The sequence below is a fragment of the Candoia aspera genome, chromosome 1 (genome assembly GCF_035149785.1).
Source record: "Candoia aspera isolate rCanAsp1 chromosome 1, rCanAsp1.hap2, whole genome shotgun sequence".
Lineage (NCBI taxonomy): Eukaryota > Metazoa > Chordata > Lepidosauria > Squamata > Boidae > Candoia > Candoia aspera.
In genome coordinates, this window is record NC_086153.1 from 14,434,283 (window position 1) to 14,455,410 (window position 21,128).

Here is a 21,128-nt window from a genome sequence, read left to right on the forward strand (position 1 = left end):
TAGTTGGCGTGGCATTGCACAAGTGGTGGAGTTAGTATTTCTGGGTGGTTTTGTGGGAAGGGGTTATATCTTGTGCCAGAACTTTTACTGTGCAAATCTAATTTGGGCTTGTGAAAGGTCCCCTGTGCAAATACCAAGTCATGTCTGACCCTTTGGGGGGACGGCGCTTTCATGATGTTTTCTTGGGCTTACAATTTGGGCTTACAGTGTGTTAAAATAAAGTTGCAAGAGGCTCCAGAGTCCCCCCAAGAGGGACCCGGGGACAACGACTGTTCTTGGGCCATGTTACTTACCTCTAGTGTAGAGGAAGAGCCCATTTAAGGGAGGGTAATATTTAAGAGGAAAGCCATCTCTACATCCAAGAATTACAAACTTGCTCTAATTGTGGTATGGAGAAGCATGCATGTTCATGAAGGAGGAGCTTGGGAAAGGGGCATTAATGAAGTAGCAGTAGTCCTTGCTTAATGACCATTTGTTTAGTGACAGTTTAGATTTATAGTGGTGCTGGAAAAACCAACTTACAACCATTCCTCACACTTATGACCATCACAGCATCCCCACAATCACGTGATCACAATTTGGGCACTTGGCAACTGGTTCACATTTACAATGGTCACAGCGTTCTGCGGTCCTGCGATTGCCATTTTTTACCTTCCCAGCCAGCATGGGAACCGCATGATTTGCTTAATGACCATGTGATTTGCTTAACAACTGCCACAAAGAAGGTAGTAAAATTGGGTTGGATTCACTTAATATCTGCTTTGCTTAGCAACCAAAATTCTAATCCCAATTGTGGTTGTTAAGTGAGGACTACCTGTATTAGGTTTCCCTGAAGCATGTGAGTTGCCCTGCCTTCCTGTTTCCCTTTTTTCCAGTTCCTGGAAAGAATTGAGGGATACAGTGAGTTGACTACTCCTCCTGAACATTTTAAAAATGGTTCATTCGTAGGGCTGTGTACTTTTTGAGAACAGTTCAGTAGAAGTGCTTTGAACTTCACATGAGCACAGCCTCTCTTTGATGCTTGTTAAAATAGCCTGACTTTTTTTCAGGCTGCTTTGCCTGAATGTTTTTGTAGGCTCATGCAGAAATTTGAAAGAAGTCAGGCTGCTTTAACCAACAGCAGAGAGGCACTGGGCTTGTGTGAGGCCTGAAGCACCTCTTCCAGATTGTTTTTGAAGCGTGCACATCCCTCTTAATTGGGTAGCTTCCTTTAAGCAACCTGGACAAGTTGAAAAGAATTCAATATTTGCTATTATATTTTGATTTAGTGCATTTTAAAAAAATCAAAACACCTTTGACTGAAACATATTAAGATTTCTAACTACTGTATGCAGAGTTGGACCTCTGATTTATCCATCCAGCCCTGTAGATACTCTTCAGGATCTCAGGGAAAGGGTTCTTCTTACTGTTTGCTATTTGACCCTTTTAAATTAAAGATGTGTGGCACTGACCCTAGAACCTTAGGCATTTGCTCTTCTCCAGACTGTGGATCCTACCCAAGGGATCAGCTATAGAATTCCCAGTTGTTAAAATAAAATGGAAGCCAGTGTTAGAAAAGCAGTATGTCTCAATCTGATCATTTAAAGCAAAAATTATCTTATTGTAGCCCTTCCCAGCCTGGCTCCATCCAGATAGGTTGGTATTGCAAAGCCCAGAATTCTCAACCTGTATGTATGTATGTATGTATGTATGTATGTATGTATGTATCCATCCATCCATCCATCCATCCATCCATCCATCCATCCATCCATCCATCCAATTTGTCCCTGTCCATCTCCTCCCTTCAGGGGACTAGATAAGTATGACCTTTATGATAGTTGAGTCACAGATTATGAAAATTAAAGACTAATATATCTGGAAGATCTCAGGTTGGGGAAGGATACTATTGATGTTGGCTAAGAGTTTTTGGAATTGTAGTCTCAACATATTTTAGATTGTTAAATTAGCATATTAAAAGAAAACCTGATTTTTTACTTTTTATTTTTTAGCTAATGCTCTTCATGCCAGCAACAACTTGCAAATCATTCCAGATTTCAGTCTCAAGGACTCTAGAGATCAAACTGTGCTGGGATTAGCATTGTGGACAGGTAAAGATTGAAACAAGTGTGATGGACAGATACATATATGTTGAGGAGGCTTTATTTTGCAAAATAAAAGAAAGCATTTTTTAAAAAATTAAGGATATAATCCAGACAAAACTAATTCTTTTAAAAATCCTTTCAAAAGATTCACAGAGACTTCACTTCTTTACTCTCTCAGTTGAAATTAATGGGAGTTTAAAGCACTTACCTTTGTCCAACCTGATATTTTTTATTCTGTTTTCAAATACAGAGGAGATTTAGTTGTTTCCTATGATTAACCACCCTTTATTCTTTATGGGTAGCAGCTCAGCACTTCTTTAATAGTGTGTTCCCTGAAGTTGTAAGTTTTTGCAAGCCAAGGAGTACACTTGTGGGTAGGGATACATCCTAAAAAGCAGATGAGGTCAGGGCCAAAAATAGGATGCTGCTAAGACATTTAAGAAATTGGTTTCATTTAAATTTCATTTAAATTTCAATTAAATACAGTTCATGATTGTATTACATAAATATAATAATTTTCCCCTAACACTTCCTTAAAAATTACAGTTGAGTGGCAACTTTTGGAAGCATTCCAGAGGCATTCCATGGCCATCAGGGGACATATGTACTCCTAGGCCTTAGGTGCAGAATAATCTTTGCTAATTTTGCATCATCCAGATATGCTGAGCTTGAATACACAAAATCTAGCATTGTATATCCCTAAACATCTGGAGGGTGCTGGGCTTTCTGTTGACTGAATGAAAAATAATGAAATTATTAACAGGTTGATAAATATATTTTAGAACCTATATTTCAATAAAATATATTTTATTGAAAACCTGGACTGGGAAGCTATCTTAAGTTGACCTTAGAAGAAAGGAACAGGATGAAAAATAGCATAAATGAATTTGTTGTTTATTCGTTTAGTCGCTTCCGACTCTTCGTGACTTCATGGACCAGCCCACGCCAGAGCTTCCTGTCGGTCGTCAACACCCCCAGCTCCCCCAGGGATGAGTCCGTCACCTCGAGAATATCATCCATCCACCTTGCCCTTGGTCGCCCCCTCTTCCTTTTGCCCTCCACTCTCCCTAGCATCAGCATCTTCTCCAGGGTGTCCTGTCTTCTCATTATGTGGCCAAAGTATTTCAGTTTTGCCTTTAATATCATTCCCTCAAGTGAGCAGTCTGGCTTGATTTCCTGGAGGATGGACTGGTTTGATCTTCTTGCAGTCCAAGGCACTCTCAGAACTTTCCTCCAATACCACAGTTCAAAAGCATCGATCTTCCTTCTCTCAGCCTTCCTTATGGTCCAGCTCTCGCAGTCATATGTTACTACAGGGAACACCATTGCTTTAACTATGCAGACCTTTGTTGTCAGTGTGATGTCTCTGCTCTTAACTATTTTATCAAGATTTGTCATTGCTCTTCTTCCAAGGATTAAGCGTCTTCTGATTTCCTGACTGCAGTCAGCATCTGCAGTAATCTTCGCACATCGAAATACAAAGTCTTTCACTGCTTCTACATTTTCTCCCTCTATTTGCCAGTTATCAATCAAGCTGGTTGCCATCATCTTGGTTTTTCTGAGGTTTAGCTGCAAGCCAGCTTTTGCACTTTCTTCTTTCACCTTCATCATAAGGCTCCTCAGTTCCTCTTCACTTTCAGCCATCAAAGTGGTATCATCTGCATATCTGAGATTGTTAACGTTTCTTCCAGCGATTTTATCTCCAGCCTTGGATTCCTCAAGCCCAGCATGTCGCATGATGTGTTCTGCGTACAAGTTGAATAGGTAGGGTGAGAGTATACAGCCCTGCCGTACTCCTTTCCCAATCTTAAACCAGTCCGTTGTTCCGTGGTCTGTTCTTACTGTTGCTACTTGGTCGTTATACAGATTCTTCAGGAGGCAGACAAGATGACTTGGTATCCCCATACCACTAAGAACTTGCCACACTTTGTTATGGTCCACACAGTCAAAGGCTTTAGAATAGTCAATAAAACAGAAATAGATGTTTTTCTGAAACTCCCTGGCTTTTTCCATTATGCAGCGGATATTGGCAATTTGGTCCCTAGTTCCTCTGCCTTTTCTAAACCCAGCTTGTGCATCTGGCAATTCTCGCTCCATGAATTGCTGAAGTCTACCTTGCAGGATCTTGAGCATTACCTTACTGGCATGTGAAATGAGTGCCACTGTTCGATAGTTTGAACATTCTTTAGTGTTTCCCTTTTTTGGTATGGGGATATAAGTTGATTTTTTCCAGTCTGATGGCCATTCTTGTGTTTTCCAAATTTGCTGGCATATAGCATGCATTACCTTGACAGCATCATGTCGCAAGATTTTGAACAGTTTGTGCTGGGATGCCATCGCCTCCTGCTGCCTTGTTATCAGCAATGCTTCTTAAGGCCCACTCAACCTCACTCTTCAGGATGTCTGGCTCTACCTTACTGACCACACCGTCAAAGCTATCCCCGATATTGTTATCCTTCCTATACAGGTCTTCTGTATATTCTTGCCACATTTTCTTGATCTCTTCTTCTTCTGTTAGGTCCTTGCCATCTTTGTTTTTGATCATACCCATTTTTGCCTGGAATTTACCTCCGATGTTTCTAATTTTCTGGAAGAGGTCTCTTGTCCTTCCTGTTCTATTGTCTTCTTCCACTTCAGCACATTGCTTGTTTAAAAACAATTCCTTATCTCTTCTGGCTAACCTCTGGAATTTTGCATTTAATTGGGCATATCTCCCGCTATCACTGTTGCCTTTTGCTTTCCTTCTTTCTTGGGCTACTTCTAGTGTCTCAGCAGACAGCCATTTTGCCTTCTTGGTTTTCTCTTTCTTCGGGATGTATTTTGTTGCCGCCTCCTGAACAATGCTGCCAACTTCTGTCCAGAGTTCTTCTGGGACCCTATCTACTAAGTCCAGTCCCTTAAATCTATTCTTCACCTCCACTGCATATTCCTTAGGAATATTAGTGAGCTCCTATCTAGCTGATCTGTGGGTCTTCCCTAATCTCTTTAGTCTGATCCTAAATTGTGCAATAAGAAGTTCGTGATCTGAACTACAGGCAACTCCAGGTGTTGTTTTTACCGACTGTATAGATGTCCGCCACCTTTGGCTGCAAAGGATGTAGTCCATCTGATTTCGGTGTTGTCCATCTGGTGAAGTCCATGTATAAAGCCGTCTCTTAGGTTGCTAGAAGAGAGTGTTAGTTATGCACATTGAGTTGTCTTGGCAAAATTCTATCAGCCTATGTCCTGCTTCGTTTTGTTCTCCCAGGCCATGCTTACCTGTAATTCCAGGTGTCATTTGACTGCCCACCTTAGCATTCCAGTCTCCTGTGATGAAAATAACATCTCTTTTAGGTCTGTTGTTCAGTAGGTGCTGCAGATCCTCATAGAACCGCTCTACGTCAGCTTCTTCAGCATCTGTGGTTGGGGCGTATATTTGGATCACTGTGATGTTATATGGCTTGCCCTGAATTCGAATTGAGATCATTCTATCGTTTTTTGGATTGTATCCAAGCACTGCTTTAGCCACTTTACTATTAATTATGAAGGCTACTCCATTTCTTCTGTGGTTCTCTTGTCCATAGTAGTAGATCTGGTGGTCATTTGATGTGAAGTGGCCCATTCCAGTCCATTTCAGTTCACTGACACCCAGAAAGTCTATCTTTAATCTTGACATCTCACCAATAACCACATCCAATTTGCCCTGGCTCATAGATCTTACATTCCAGGTTCCAATGGTGTGTTGATCCTTAGAACATCGGATTCGCCTTTCACCAGCAGCACCGTCGGACGCTAGCTGTCCTTTCGGCTTTGAGCTAGCTGCGTCATCACGTCTGGGGCTAGTTGAACTCATCCTCCGTTCCTCCCCAGTAGCATTTTGACCATCTTCCGACCTGGGGGTCTCATCTTCCGATAGTATACCGACATATCTCTGGTTGTACTGATCCATTTAGTTTTCACGGCAAGAATACTGGGGTGGGTTGCCATTACCTTCCCCAGGGATCGCATTTAGTCTGACCTCTCTGTCACGACCTTCCCGTCTTGGGTGGCCCTTCACGGTTTAGCTCATGGCATCATTGAGGTGCTCAAGCTCCAGCACCACGACAAGGTAATGATCCTTTTCTGAAGGCATAAATGAATACCTTGCCCCTTTTCTTATCAGGCATGCACACAATCGCAGCTCAGCTCCTGGGATCTGGAGCCTCCATCAATGACACAATGTCAGACGGGCAAACTCTGCTCCACATGGCAATACAGAGACAGGACAGCAAGAGTGCCCTGTTCCTCCTAGAGCATCAAGCTGATATCAGTGTCAGGTAATAACAGTCTGGTATTATTTCTGTATTTGTACGTAACTCTTGGTAGGCGTTCTGACTTCAGTTGTTAGGCTCCAAGCATCTGAGGGGAACCAGCCCAAGAACCCATTTTGCTATATTCATTGTCCGCCAGTTAAATGTCAGACAGCTTCTCATAGCTGCCTTGAGTCTTTTGGCCCTCTCCATGCCCTGGAAGTTGAGTCAATCTGGGAGGGGCTCATTTTTTAGAAGTAATCTTATGTTGTAATATTTGAATCTGCTGTAAACGTAATTCACACAGACCTGCACATACAGTTGTTTGAAACAAAACTCATGACTCTTTGTCACTCTCATTGAGGTAAAGCTTGCTTTTCCATATAAAAGGAATTGTGAGGACAGAAGTACAACTGTTCTATATAATGATTTTAAAATGACTATTTCTTATAGAAGTTACAGTAACCATATTTTCTTGGAAAAAATAAAGGACAAACCTGAAAAAGGACAAATCTGAAAGAGGTTCATTAGGATAAAAAAAATGTTTATGTTGATAACTTTGCTTTACAAAGGAAGATTCAAGAGCAAAACGAAGATAATAAATAATTAAATTAAATTAATCTAAAGGACAGCTTCCTGAAATAAAGGACTGTCCTTTATAGTAAAGGATGTATTGTCACTGCTTATATTAGAGTAAGCCAAGGGTGAGTGCCCTTTTTGTAGCTGTGGATGCATTTTTCGTTTGTATTGAGGGATTCAGTGGCTGGGGTAGTAATACTACACAAGTAAACAAGGCCAGGATATTCCAGAAAGAGGGTTTTTTTTGGCAGGAAATGTTTTGTGTTTTGTTTTGTTTTGTTTTGTTTTGTTTTGTTTTGTTTTGTTTTGTTTTGTTTTGTTTTGTTTTGTTTTGTTTTGTTTTGTTTTGTTTTGTTTTGTTTTGTTTTAAAAAGTACTTAAATGTATTAAGTTAGTCCGATCGATTATTCACTATTTCTTTTGTTTCCCACTAAAAATTGTGGGAAAGTATGCATTATTGAGAGCAAGTTCTCACATGGTCAGAGATAAACAGCCTGAGATCAGGACCAGGAATCCAGGTCTCCCAACCTAAACCGAGGGGGTGTAGCTTGTTGCCTTTCTCAGGCAAGCGATACAAGGATTTTTAACTGTGATTTCAGTATAAAATACAGAATTAGTAAAACTCTTTCACAATGGTTTTTTAACATTTCTTAAATCTACTTATCAGAATTTCTTGTATACTTGAGTATCTGGGTTTTTGTTTGCTTGTGTGTTTCCAGCCCAGCTGATTGAGAGAAACCTGATAGGCAGCTTGTGATCTTGGGGGAAGGGAAGGGCTCTAAGTCAGGCACAAAAAAGGGCTTAAGACCTACAGGTTGCCCACCTAGGTACTAATGTTTTAACTGAAGTTTGTTGAGGAAGTCAGAGTGTCCTGGTTTGCACACTAAACTATAATGCACATTAATGTTAAGGCAAATTCAAACCCCATATTATGAAGTAACATGGTACATGAACAATATTGTTCTTGACCCAGTATTGAACAATTTATGCTTTTTTTTAGTAACTATCAACCCTTGTTTGTTTCAGGGTTGCTTCATTGTTCTTAATGCCAATGCAGAAGAGAGTATGTAAGACACAACTTTTAATGTAAAGAGAAAAAGAACAGCAGGCACAAAATGATGCTATTTTATACCGCTGTTATTACTTTGAGAGGAACAAGTAAAAGAAGCTCCCTCAACCCCACTTTTTGCATGACAGTTAAGATAAAGCCTGGCCTGTCTGACTTCTCTATCTTGTTGGCTCCAATTTCAACCACCTGGCATTGTCAGTTGAAAAGGCCTTGGGTAGTAGGAGGTGGGTGGGCAGGAGCATGTATGAAATCTTGGAGGATGACTCATGCTTTGTGAGGCAGTTAGTGTGGGCAGATGGACCAGCGAACCTTCATTTTCAAGAATAGCAAAGATACTGTGGTTCTCCATGCATGTTCCAATCTACCTAGTTGAAATAATAATAATAATAAAAACATAGAGAACTTAATGTTTAGCTTCTATACTGCTTTTGAGAAAAGGAGAAGAAATCATTACATGCTCTTTGATGGGGTCTGCCACTGTTTTAAGGGCAAAGTATTTACAGGGTGTTTGAAAGGCATTTGAGAGCCACGTCCCAATAAGAGGATAGGGTCTAATTAAAGAGTAGGTCCAGCACACCTCCCCACTTTATTTAATATAATTTAAATTATATTTAATGTGGTTGCTCTTCATCTGTGCAATAATTTCCCCCTTCTGTGTCACTGCAAGTACAGTTCTGCTGTATCTTTTGATGGACTCTTGTCTGTGATCCCAGAGGGAAAGCCCATTAAGGTGTGGAATGGTGATTATATTAATGAAGTATTGAGTAGTAATGATTCCCTTGCCAGATGCAAAGATCTACTGATAGACTTCACATTGGCTTTATTGCAGGACTCAGGATGGTGAGACAGCTCTCCAGCTAGCTATCAAAAACCAGCTGCCATTGGTAGTTGATGCAATCTGCACAAGAGGAGCAGACATGTCTGTGCCGGATGAGAAAGGGAACCCTCCCCTCTGGCTTGCTCTTGAAAATAATCTGGAAGATATTGCTTCAACGCTGGTAAGAGGGAATTATAATTTGAATATGTGTCAACCATGGGTCATAGCTACAGAAGGGGCTAATACAAATTTAAGTTGCTTCAGTAGAAGTAGTTTCCAAATCACAGGAAGAAGTCGTTCCATTCCATTCTGCACTGGTCCCACTTTGAATATTATGTCCAGTTCTGCACATTGTCCTTTAAGATGGTTTCAGAGAGACTGAAACAGGTTTTCAGAAGCATAACAAAGACAATCAGGTGATCCAGAACTAAATCCGATGAGAGATGGAGGGAACGACTTACATTCAGTTTTATGTTTCACTTTGAAAAGAGAAGATTGAGGTGGGATATGATGGCACTCTTCAAGTATCAGAAGAGATGTCATTTAAAAGAAAGCTTCTGTTTTGTCTCAGATTGCAGGACAGGGAATAATAAGCTTAGGAAACACAATTGCAGATTCCACTAAGGGAAATTCAACACCGCAGTCAATTGCCTCATGAAGTGAGAGTAGGTATTCCCCTTGACTTGACTTGAAGTGTTTAAATTGAGTTGTGTCTATTTTAATGCAACTCCATGCAGTATTACATTTTTAGGCAATACATGCAGAGAGTGCAGATAATAAAACCCAGAGATGCTGCAAAAAGAAACTTGGTAGTAGTGGGGGGACCCCAGGAAAAAAATCTGAAAAATTAGTGTTAAATACCCAGGAAAAAGTCAGAATAAATTGAATTGTTAAAATTGTTTTTTTTTTCCTTCCTTACTGCATGATGCTCTATTACTGTGTAGTTGTATGCAAACCTCTATAGTCCAGTGATAGAACATTCAACAGTCCTCAGAATGATCTGATTTTCTCCAAGAACTTACTGATCCAGCCATGGGATTGGGTGCAGTTTGTTTTTTTCCTGGAAGTGATTATTCTAAAACAGGAGTGGCTTGCAGATTATTCTGGAATTTTCACTTCTGGAAAATAAGAAACTGCTTCTAGTCAGATCAGCGCATTTGAGGAAAAGTTCTGGGAGAGGCCAAGATGTTCCATTTTCCAGATAGTTAAGTTTTGTACCTTCCTGTTATGTGCTCAATTGCAGCTTGAAAATAGTTTTCACTTCTTCTAGCTGAGGTGGTAAATATTACTTGTTCCAAATATATAAATGTGAGCTCATAGTGAGTCGGCTTGATTTGTTATGCTTTCTTCCCCCTCTCCACCCCTTCTAGCTTATTAGTATTTTTGATAGGATGTATTTATGGATTGAAGTCTGTTTTTTTTAAAAGTGCAGCATGTTCAAATAATAATGTATTCTAAGAAAAAAGTAATAATACAGCAGAAAATTAACACTGTAATCCATATATTATGCTAGCAAGGGCAGGCTGATAAAGTCAAGAACAAATGTTACAATCTTAAATATCTTAAGAGAGCAAATAAATAAATGCAATTTTGCAGGTTGAACAGTCCACATACTCTTAGTCTATATATACATAAGAAAGGCAGATCATGGTATAAAGATGCCTATTTTTGATTCCAGAGGCCAGTTCTCCATGTTTAAAAGTTTTTTTAAAGTCTGATTTTCATATATTGAGTGGCATATATAAGTCTCTCTACCTCTTGTCTGCAGGTAAGGCATGGCTGTGATGCAACTTGCTGGGGCCCAGGACCAAGTGGCTGTTTACAGACACTGCTGCACCGAGCCATTGATGAGAACAATGAACAGATTGCCTGCTTCTTGATCCGCAGGTCAGAAAAAAGCCTGTGGTCCAAAGATTTTCAACATTTTATGGGCTGTGGAAGCTGTTTTGATCAATACTTTGTGGATAAACTGAAACTTCAGTGTTCCTGCTCAGTTAACCAATCTTTTTATTGGCAAGCCACCATTTGCTGTTCTTTGAAGTCAAACGTAGCTTCCTTTCTTGAGAAAAGGCTGTAGGACAGAGACAGAAGCCTGATGCATTAATAGGCTAGGTCTGCACAGATACTTAAACCAGTTCCTTGCTGCACACAATGCATTGATCAATAAGCTGTCCAAATGCACTGCGCTGCAAAATAACTAAAGTTAAGATTAAACAACTTTTGTTTATCATATAAATGCAGCCATCCTTAATGGACCTCATTGAACCTATTATACAAACTCTCTCTATAGGGTCCCAGATTCAGTTTTTGGATTCTTCACGTACAGCTGGAGAAAAGCTTGCCCCAAACCACAGAATCCCCTACCAGGCAGTAAGGAGAACCCTGAGTTAGTCAAACAGCTGGTGACTTTGAGCCTTCCCTCAATTGCATCTTACCATAGCCCAAAATTGCCCTGGCAAATTCTTTCTTCTGTGAGTCCTCATGGTGTTGCCTTCTTCTGAGCCCCAGCTCACATCCAAGGCAGTATTAAAACATCCTTAACTGCGCTGATATTATAGAAACATTGTTTTTCTCTTTTAATTCCAACACAGGTATTACTGTGGATATTTCTGACCTGCTTCACCTACCATTCTATTGGCACAGTCAGTTATCCCCAGAGCATCAGCTTGGCACATATTGGCCACTTTAGACTGGTGTGGGCACTGTTTTGCGGGGCCATTCTGCTTTGGCAGTGGGAGAATCCGATTCTTTCAGACAGCTCTCTTCCTGTTATCTGCCAGGTAGTTGAGCAGATCCCCAGATTGGAAGCCTGGATCAGCCTGAACTGTGTATGACTAGTAGTACTGCAGGAGAGTAGGCTATACAGTACATTAGGAGAGAGAAAGCCAACTCTCTCTCACTGCTGTTTCACAGCACAGCTCTCCCAATGCCCATCAGCTGTTGTTCAGGCTATTTTTAAATATGGCTTTAGTGCTTTTCTGAAATAGCGTTAAACCCATGTTCAAAGGGAACATGGTGATTGGTTGATCGGTTGTGTTTTTGGACACAGGTTTAGCACTATTCTGGAATAATGCTAAACTCAAGCCAAATGAAGCATCTTACCTGATAGTCAGATTCCCTTTGAATGCACCTGCACAAAGCACTTGTGCTGAAACAGATGGTCCAGCTGTCTGTCAGAATTCACCCCTCCCCCGGCTGTGGCCCTGCCCCAGTTAAGGAGAGCTGCTGGTGGAAGTTCTGATAGCTGGTAATGTTTGGTTGGAAGGATAGGAAGCCCATCTCTGTCCATAAAGATCACTGTACTTTCTAAATAAGACACTATCGTTTGCTGGTGTGGTGCAGTGGCAGGATAGGGGTCACTAGCAGGGGTAAGAAATTTTACATAGTTTTCTTCCCATTTGAGGACTAGTGGGTAGCATTTTAACTCTCGTCCGTATGAGGCAAGTTCCATTTTTCTTATGCTCCTGTCTCTGGAAGTTTGAATGGCTCAGGCTGATCTTTTAATGCTACTTTCTTCCCAGTGGCTGTGATGTGAACAGCCCAAGGCAGCCAGGTGCCAATGGAGAGGGTGATGAGGAGGCTCATGATAGACAGACACCACTGCACTTGGCAGCTTGCTGGGGACTTGAAGAAACAGTCCAATGCCTTCTGGAGTTTGGCGCCAATGTAAATGCACAGGTATGAGAGGGAAGTTGCAACACTTCAGCTGTCTGCTGGCAGCCCTGTTTTCTTCACTGCTGGCATACTGATTTCTGTGCCTCTGCTCTTTAAACCTTTCCTTGTGGACCGTTGATATGAAAACGTTCTAGCTCTACATTGTACAGGTAGTCCTCGCTTAACAACCATTTGTTTAATGACAGTTCAGAGATACAATGGGGCTTTAAAAAGTTATTTACAACCTGTTCTCGAAGTTACGACCGTCACACCACCCCCCGCGGTCACATGATCGTGATTCAGGCACTTGGCAACCGGCTTGCATTTATGACCTTTTGCAGTGTCCTGCAGTCACATGATCACAATTTGCGATGTTCCCAGCCGGCTTCCGACTCAAAAAATCAATTGGAAACAATCGATTCTCTTTACAGCCATCATGATTCGCTTTACAACCACGGTGGCTTGCTTTATGACCGCTGCAACAATGATCGTAAAATTGGGTCTGGTCACGGGGTGCCTCGCTTAACGACCACATTGCTTAGCAACCAAAATTCCAGTCCCTGTTGTGATAGTTAAGTGAGGACTACCGGTACTCTGGTTTATCATTTTTGTTAAGAAGTCCATCCTTTCCTGTGAACCCATCCTAGCTTGCATATAAGGTCTGTCCTTCAGTTGAAAGCCAGCTCAAATCCTTTCTGTTCTTTAGATTAGGTGAGGCTACAGGTTAAATTGACTAATTTGTCCCACTCACTTGGAGCTCTTTGCACCATTTTTGGACACGTGTCCCTCCTCTGATGCATAATTATTTTAGAATAAATACCACACTTACAGACCACAGTCGCTGTTACATTATTGGTGTGTGATTGTATGTTTCAAGCTACATAAGAAGTATGGAGTTGGGTTTGATTCCAGATAGAGGCTGAATTGGGTGGGAAATTGGAGCACGATGGGCACGGTGGTGCTGCATGTGCAAATAAAGCTAGGTGTCCTAACAGTCAGGAACCACGCTGAGACAAGGAATAGGTCTCTAGTGTTTTATTACTGCTACATTAGACAGAAAATCCTAACAAACTGAAGAAGCGTGGGAAAAACCCAGACAGATAAACCCCAAAAGTTAAGGCGGGTCTGATCTGTGTCTCTTTGAATGGCTGCTTAACTCCTCAGTACTACGCATGCGTTTTCCCCCCTGGATAGGGGCCCCCTCCTGCTCACCATCAGTACTCATGACACTAGGCCTGTCTACTACTTTTCCTTGGATTTTAGGAGAGAATGTTGTTCTTTTGTTTTAGCACTTTGAAAATGGTGTTAAGTCTCTTTTAGGACTTACATGGCAGTGTTGATGTTTTTCCCACCTCAAAACAGCAGTAACCCTGTGATCAGTTTCCAGTAGGTCTATTTTGAAAGGGCTTTGGGGAGTGGGGTCCAAATGGGTTCAGGACCTCAAGTTGCCCACCCCTGTCCTATCATATTCAAAGCCTCTGTACTTGATCTGTTACTCTGTGCTTTGCTGATATTCCTAGCAAAATCTAGCCATTTTGTCCCCAAGGCAGATCCTGTGGGCACTGGGTATTTATTTTGCACCACTGACTAAACCGTTTTTGCAGGATGTGGAAGGGAAAACCCCAATCCATGTTGCCATTATCAATCAGCACAACGTCATTATCCAGATGATGATCTCGCATTCTGCCATCCAGCTCAACTTAAGGGACCGGCAGGGCGCCACCCCTTTTGCGTGTGCTATGACGTATAAAAACAACAAGGCAGCAGAAGCAATCCTCAAGCGGGAGCCTGGAGCTGCTGAGCAGGTAGAGGGGGTCCAAATGCTCTGTATTAAACACTCTTGTGCAGGCCACCCTTTGCAGAGACACCGCTGGCTTCCATCGATATGCCGTGTTAGTTTCATGGCTAGAAAGTATTCAGTATGTAGGCAAGTGACTCATTTAGGAAAAAAAAAACTGGGTGAAATTCTTTTGTGTTCTTTGACCATAAAACACTCGGCCGTCACTTTGGTTTTGAAATCAGCTGTTACAAGAAACAAGAATTCCATCCTTTGCTGAAGTGGTAGTTTTCTGGGTTTGCTAAGTGATTTGGTCTATCTGCAGGGGTGCTTAAAGCAAGCTGAAATACAGGGTACCTCAACTGTTGCAAATCTCAGTCTTTTTTCCCTAAAAGTGCTTAATTAACTGTTGTTCAGTAGAAGGGCTATTGTTAAAAACAACTAATTTTCTCAGATGTTCTGAGTAAATGGTATACAGGTAGTCCTCGCTTAATGATGGTAATTTGGACTGGACTTTCCATTGCTAAGCAGTGCGGTCATAAAGCAAGATGTCATGTGACTGCACTGCTTAGCGATGGCAATTTCCCTTGCTGTCGTTAAGTGAATTTTACCAGTCATTAGCCAAGCACCCACCCCAGTCCAAACCATTCCAGGCTTGGTCCCTCCCTGCCCCGAACCTCAGTTAGGTAAGCGGCTGCCTTCAACTCCCCCCACCTGCCTATCTTCCCCCCCCAACCTCTGCCCTTTTGGCTGCCCAGCACCCTGCCTGGCAAGGTGGCAAGCAGACCCAGAACCGTGCAGCTCTGGGGCTGCAAGAAGCCCCTGAGCTGCAGCACAGCACGAAACTGCAACTGCCCCAGCCCAGCTGTGCGAAGCCACCCCAGAAGCATTATCCTTCATAGCTCGGGTAATCATGTCTGCAGAAGGATTAACTTATTTTGGTTGACTTAAAACAGTATTTTGTTTGGCTAGGTGGACAATAAAGGTCGGAATTTCCTCCATCTGGCTGTTCAGAATTCGGACATTGAGAGTGTACTCTTCCTGATCAGCGTCCAAGCAGATGTGAATTCCAGAGTCCAGGATACCTCCAAGCTAACACCATTGCATCTTGCTGTGCAAGCTGGCTCTGAAATTATTGTGCGCAACCTGGTATGTGGTGCAAACTTTACAGCATTCTTCAAGTTGCGATGGGGAGGGAAAAAAGAGGCTTTTTTTTTTTGGCTTCAGGACATTTTTGAAGGAAGAAGACAAACAGCAGACAATAGCAGACTATTAACCATTTTCTAAATTTAAACTACTGCAGATTAGACAGAAGAGCAGAAACTTTTCTACAATGGCTCAGGAAAATCTTTTGCTGTTGACCTGATCCCTGCATGTAGCTTCAAGTGAGCAAACTATGGACACAAATGTGGATCTTTGCAGGTCTTGGGTGCTTGCCTCTGTCTTGCAAGTCTCTTTTAGTCTTGGCTTGCTTTACAGTGCTGTTCTTTAACTTGGTGCTGATAAATTGGGATTATTCCATCCTTTTTTCCCATCTGACCTGATTGCTGGCCCAACTGGGCAAGGTAGTTTTACTGCAGAGGTGGTACCTGGTGGGCCATGTTTATCGATGTAATGGAATGTGAGAATGACCTTGGAGGACGGGTGGGCGGGTGGGGAGAGATGCTGCCTAGGGAATGATCAGATAAAAGGGGAAGGAGCCTGGACAGAGAAAGACACTTAGGAAGGATCTGCCCTTACTTGGCAGGCATTGAAAAGGGATGGCAGGAGATTTGTACTTTCCGACTTGCAAGATAGATGTCAGTCCTCCCAGGTAAACCAAACAGGAAACATGACCAGATGAGCTAATTCTACTTTACTGTTAGGCTACAGTAACAGAACCTTGCAAGTTGGAAAGTACAAATCTCCTGCCATCCCTTTTTATTGCCTGCCAAGTTAGGGCGGGTCCTTCCTAAGTGTCTTTCTCTGTCCATTACCCAGTTGCGGGCTCCTCCGCCTTTTATCTGATCGTTCCCTAGGCGGCGTCTCTTCCCCCTGTCTTCCAAGGTCATTCCCACATTCCAATATAATTCCCCCACTCAGTTTTTGTAGTCCATAAGATCTGCCTGGTGCACTTCAGAAATCTATTATGAACCGAGCAGCTAGCCAGTATTGGCTGACTTCAGAATCTGATTAGTCCTTGGATGTGAGATCACCAGGAAAGCACTGAACTATAGCACCTCCCGGAAAAAAGGGCAAACCATTTCTGTGTGGTCGCCAAGAAAGCTACACGGACATCTTCACGAAGCCATCAACTGGCTTGCAGGTGGCAACTGCTAGAAAAGGCCTCTCCCCGACCATTTTTTTCTGTCATACAGAAGCACCTGCCTAAGACGCGGCTGCTACGAAATGGAAACAGTGTTTTCCTTCAAAGTTACCGGTATGGCTTTTAATTTTGAAATCATCCCAGCAGCTTGCAGCACCTGGTTGGCGTTGCCTGTACCTGAAAGTGAACTGGGTCTGAATTTGGGTGGGAGACCAAAGCAAATCCCAAAGCTGTAGAAAGTAGCAATGCATCTCAGATGAATGGAATAACAAACCACTTCTTCTGTTGCTAAGAAAACTGCATTGACATGTCCTTGAAGTCATCTGGAGTCAAACTTGACTTGAAAGAGGGTCTTTTTTAAAATTTAAAACCATGTAAAATTAAGAGAGGCTGTTGTGCCAAATTGCTTCAATTTGTCATGATTCCAGAACAGTTCTCACTGTTGACTGTGATGGGAGCTTTTGATTCCTTTAATGTGCTCCAGCCAGCCTTGGTATCTTATTAACAGTAAACAAGGTATTGAATTATTAATAATGGAGTAGATGGTTTTTCTTCCAGGCAGTCTTCTGCCTTACATCTTACTGCCACTGGAACAGGCAGTGTTAAACAATCCCTTTGTTTGTTTGTTTGTTTGTTTGTTTGTTTGTTTGTTTTGCCTCCGCCCAAAGGGGGACTCTGGGCGGTTTACAACAGAGATAAAAGCATGACAATACCATAACTAAATACAAATATAATATCGAACATAAATACAGTATGCTTTCTCTGTGTGTTCCCTTCCCCATAGCTGCTTGCAGGTGCCAGGGTCAATGAGCTGAACAAGCACCGCCAGACTGCCCTCCATCTCGCAGCCCAGCAAGACTTGCCCACAATCTGCTCAGTCCTTTTGGAGAATGGCATTGACTTTGCTGCCATGGATGAAAACAAAAACAACGGTATGTCTTTTGAACTCCAAGGTTCAGAAGTTTCTGCGCTACTCAGGTTCACTCCCCTCTCAGTTTTTCTGAAGCTTTAGCAGAGTACAGGTACTCCTCACTTAACAACCACAATTGGGAGCAGAATTTTGGTTGCTAAGCGAAGCAGTCATTAAACAAATTTAACCTGATTTTATGACCTTTTTTGCAGCAGTTGTTAAGTGAATCACTGTGATCATTAAGTAAACCACGTGGTTGTTAAACAAATCACACAGTTCCCCATTGATTTGGCTTGCTGGAAGCCAGCTGGGGAGGTCGAAAATGGCAATCTGCAAGATGCTGTGATGGTTGTAACTGCGAACCGGTTGCCAAGCATCCAAATCGTGATTACGTGACCATGGGGATGCTGCAGTGGTCGTAAGCGTGAGAACCAGTTGTAAGTCGTTTTTTCAGCACTGTCACTAAACAATTGGTCATTAAGCAAGGACTACCTGTACTTCCTTGGCTTGAGAAGCCATCTTGATTCCCTTGCAAGCTCCTGCTTCTCTGGGCTCCTGGTTCTGCTTCAGGGCCCTTTTCAGCATTCTTGCTAGTGTTCTCTCAGTTGGGGTAGGCGGGGCTTAATGCATATGATGCTTAATAGCCTGAGCTGGCTGTCTTTTTCTAATTAGGCTTTCCCAGTGTGCCACCTTGCAGATGCATCTGAGTCCATCTTTCAGGATTCCAAGCTGGTATGGCCAACTGCAGTGAAACTTATCATCTAACGCTTGTATTGCTTTAAGACAGGGGGAATGACCTGTGGTGTACGGCTTTGCAGCCCCTGAGCCATATTTTGCAGCCATATAGCCACTCTGAAATCTGGTGACCAAAAAGCTTTGCTAGCACTGTTTCTTTATATTCCCCCTCAAACAGCAATAAAGAAGGAAGATCTCAACCTTACCACTGTGCTTCTGTACCCCTTGTAGGCTGGCGAAAAGAAACCCCCAAGGAAAAATGTTTCCTGTCTCTGCTGATGGGAAGTAACTTACGCTGCAGTTTCTGCCCCACAAAGCTCTTTGCCTCTTCCCTGTGAAGAGCAGAAATGGAATAAATGTTCATTGGAGCACAAAGCACGCAGGGAAAGATGGAGCAAAAAGATAATCATTCCAGTTTGTAAAATGTGACCATGTTACAGAATCCAGTTTTCTGTGCCACTGCAGTTGACCAAATGTTGCACTTTAATCCTCATTTTAAATGAACTATTCAGTATTAATAAAAATAGTACTGTTCATAGTAAGAATGAGGGCTTAGGTGCCGGACTAGGAGTGGGAAGACCCAGGTTCTAGTTCTCCATTACGCATGAAAACCAGTTGGGTGACCCTGGCAGTCACTCCCTTCCAACCCTAACCAGCATGAAGCTCTGGGACAAACCAGCTGAAAAACAAAACTCCTTGTTGCATGATGCACTGATAGCTTAACTTTAAGGACTAGGTGAGCACAGTGCAAAAACGAAGTAGATTCTGCAACCGACAAATGCTAAGGAGAACAACAGCCGATAATGATAATACACGTTGTCCTTGACTTACTACCATTCTATCTATCTATCTATCTTCTATCCCGCCTTTATTATTTTTATAAATAACTCAAGGTGGGGAACAAACCTAATACTCCTTCCTCCTCTTATTTTCCCCACAACAACCACCACCCTGTGAGGTGAGTTGGGCTGAGAGGGAGGGACCGGCCCAAGGTCACCTAGTGTGAGGTGGAAAATAACTGTGAAATATTGAGTCTTAAGAATTGAAATACAAAGATTATGGAGTAAAACGGTCATAATTATGAGAACACTGGGAGCAAGATAATGGAAAAATCGGAACAGCTGACAAAATTAGAATTATTGACCTCACAACAGTTCATTTACAAAAACAGCTTTGCTTGGAACCACATACATATTATATGGTATTTGCCAATTCTTAGAGTTTGAATTGACTCTAAATTACCAGCATTTGCTGTTTATTCTTCAGAAGAGATTGTGTAACAGGGTTGATGCAAGATGGGTGGACTTATAAATTTGCATATTAAATAGATAGCAACAATATTAACAATACTGAATATAAAGTTTGCTTTTAAGTGGCAGAGAAAATCAAGCACAGATCTTCCTTTATGTTCTGTTTGAATCATGGTTGCTTTCTCCTCTTTATCAAAATACAGCTCTCCACCTGGCAGTCATGCAAGGGCGTCTGTCAAACATTCGTGTCCTCCTGACAGAGTGTAATATAGATGCAGAAGCCATTAATGCCAGGTAAGAGGAACAGCCGTTTTGTCTCTGCATTAGTTGTTTTTTAGCCCTGAAAACTATCCAGGGGTGGACTGCTTTTTTCCTTGCTTCAGAAGCAAGGCTATGCAAATATCTTTCAGTGGGAGGAACTTTTCCCATATCCAGTAAGGTTGCTGCAAATTTAGGGGGGTTTCCCAGAAGTCAGGCTCTTAATAGATTCGTGTGTGTTTACACTGGCACATGATTGCCACATTTTCATAGCTGTCAATTTATCTGACCTTGGATTTTCAGACTGTTTCAGAGATTGTGGTTATGCAATCACGCTGGAACAGTTTCTCAGCCTTGGCAACTTTAAGATGTGTGGACTTCAACTCCCAGAATTCCCCAGCCAGCCAAATTCTGGGAGTTGAAGTCTGTACATCTTAAAGTTGCCAAGGTTGAGAAACAGTCCACTGGGGAAAAGTAGCCATGTATAACAAGGCTTTCTTAGGGAGGCTCCTCTGGAGGAAAGGGAGAAAGATGAGAGATGAAACAGACCTTCTTTTCCTGGTCTTTAGCACTTTTTGAGTATGAGCACTTAGTATGCAATCATCATTGAAAAGTAATTGTGTATAACATCTAACCAGGATCAAAAATGTCTTTGAAATTTGCAAGGAGATATTAGGCTTTCCAATATGGGAGATAGTCATTGTTCAGTGATAGACTATGCTTTGAATGCAGAAAGTTTCAGCCTCGTCATTGTTTCTCACTTTGGAGTGTTGATGCACAAAGCAAGTAAAATCCAAGAAGTTTGCTGTTGCCTTCTCTTTGACATAACGGGTACATTTGAACATCAAGCGAAATTAGAAAAATTGGCTTCCTGTCAATGTCAGCCTCTACAATAACCGGAAGTAGCCGTTTTTCTGACATGGTACTTAACTACACTTCTGGACTGCTGTCCAAGAAAGCCTAAAAAACTAACTCCTGATGCTTTGGTCCCCATATGCTTGCAGAACAATCTGTTTTCTCTCAGAGGGGTAATCAGAAGGCTCACCGATGGTCCCATTCTTCCAAGGATGAATGATCACCCTAGGATGCTTCCAGTCAGCCCAAATTTCCTGCTACAACCTAATTTACCTAGCTGGGAAGTTCATAGCCCTTCCACCAAGGAATTCCCCCTTGAACCCACCTGCAAATGTAGATGCTGCAAATAGTGAAATGTCAAAATATTTGCTTATAGAGTGACTATGCAAATCATTTAATATGTACCTGTAGCTGGTTGGAAGAATGCCATTATTTTTCCTCCAAAGGGAAAGGTAGCAAGAGTGAATGCAAAAACTGCAGAGGGATTAGTTTGTTAAGTGTGCCTGGGAAGGTGCTGGGAAGAATTCCGATTGAAGGCATCGGGACAGCAGGTGACTGTGAGCCAAGTGT

General features: G+C 42.1%; 2 protein-coding genes across 4 annotated transcripts in view; one reads left to right on the forward strand and one right to left on the reverse strand.

Moving 5' to 3' along the window:
* Positions 1-21,128, forward strand: part of ANKFY1 (ankyrin repeat and FYVE domain containing 1) — a 70,137-nt gene that overhangs the window by 39,763 nt on the left and 9,246 nt on the right. For all 3 annotated transcript variants that reach the window (XR_010067575.1, XM_063297754.1, XM_063297767.1), the window contains exons 13-21: positions 1,989-2,087; positions 6,223-6,376; positions 8,827-8,995; positions 10,583-10,701; positions 12,336-12,492; positions 14,073-14,273; positions 15,218-15,394; positions 17,335-17,482; positions 19,649-19,739. Coding sequence is in view for 2 of the 3 variants with exons in the window: in XM_063297754.1 (XP_063153824.1) it covers positions 1,989-2,087; positions 6,223-6,376; positions 8,827-8,995; positions 10,583-10,701; positions 12,336-12,492; positions 14,073-14,273; positions 15,218-15,394; positions 17,335-17,482; positions 19,649-19,739 (1,315 nt within the window). In the remaining variant the exon portion in view is untranslated. The remainder of the gene's footprint in view (positions 1-1,988; positions 2,088-6,222; positions 6,377-8,826; positions 8,996-10,582; positions 10,702-12,335; positions 12,493-14,072; positions 14,274-15,217; positions 15,395-17,334; positions 17,483-19,648; positions 19,740-21,128) is intronic.
* Positions 8,223-21,128, reverse strand: part of LOC134493327 (neuferricin) — a 33,127-nt gene continuing 20,221 nt past the window's right edge. Inside the window, exon 5 of the mRNA XM_063297814.1 lies at positions 8,223-8,362. The gene's annotated coding sequence lies outside the window, so the exon portion shown is untranslated. The remainder of the gene's footprint in view (positions 8,363-21,128) is intronic.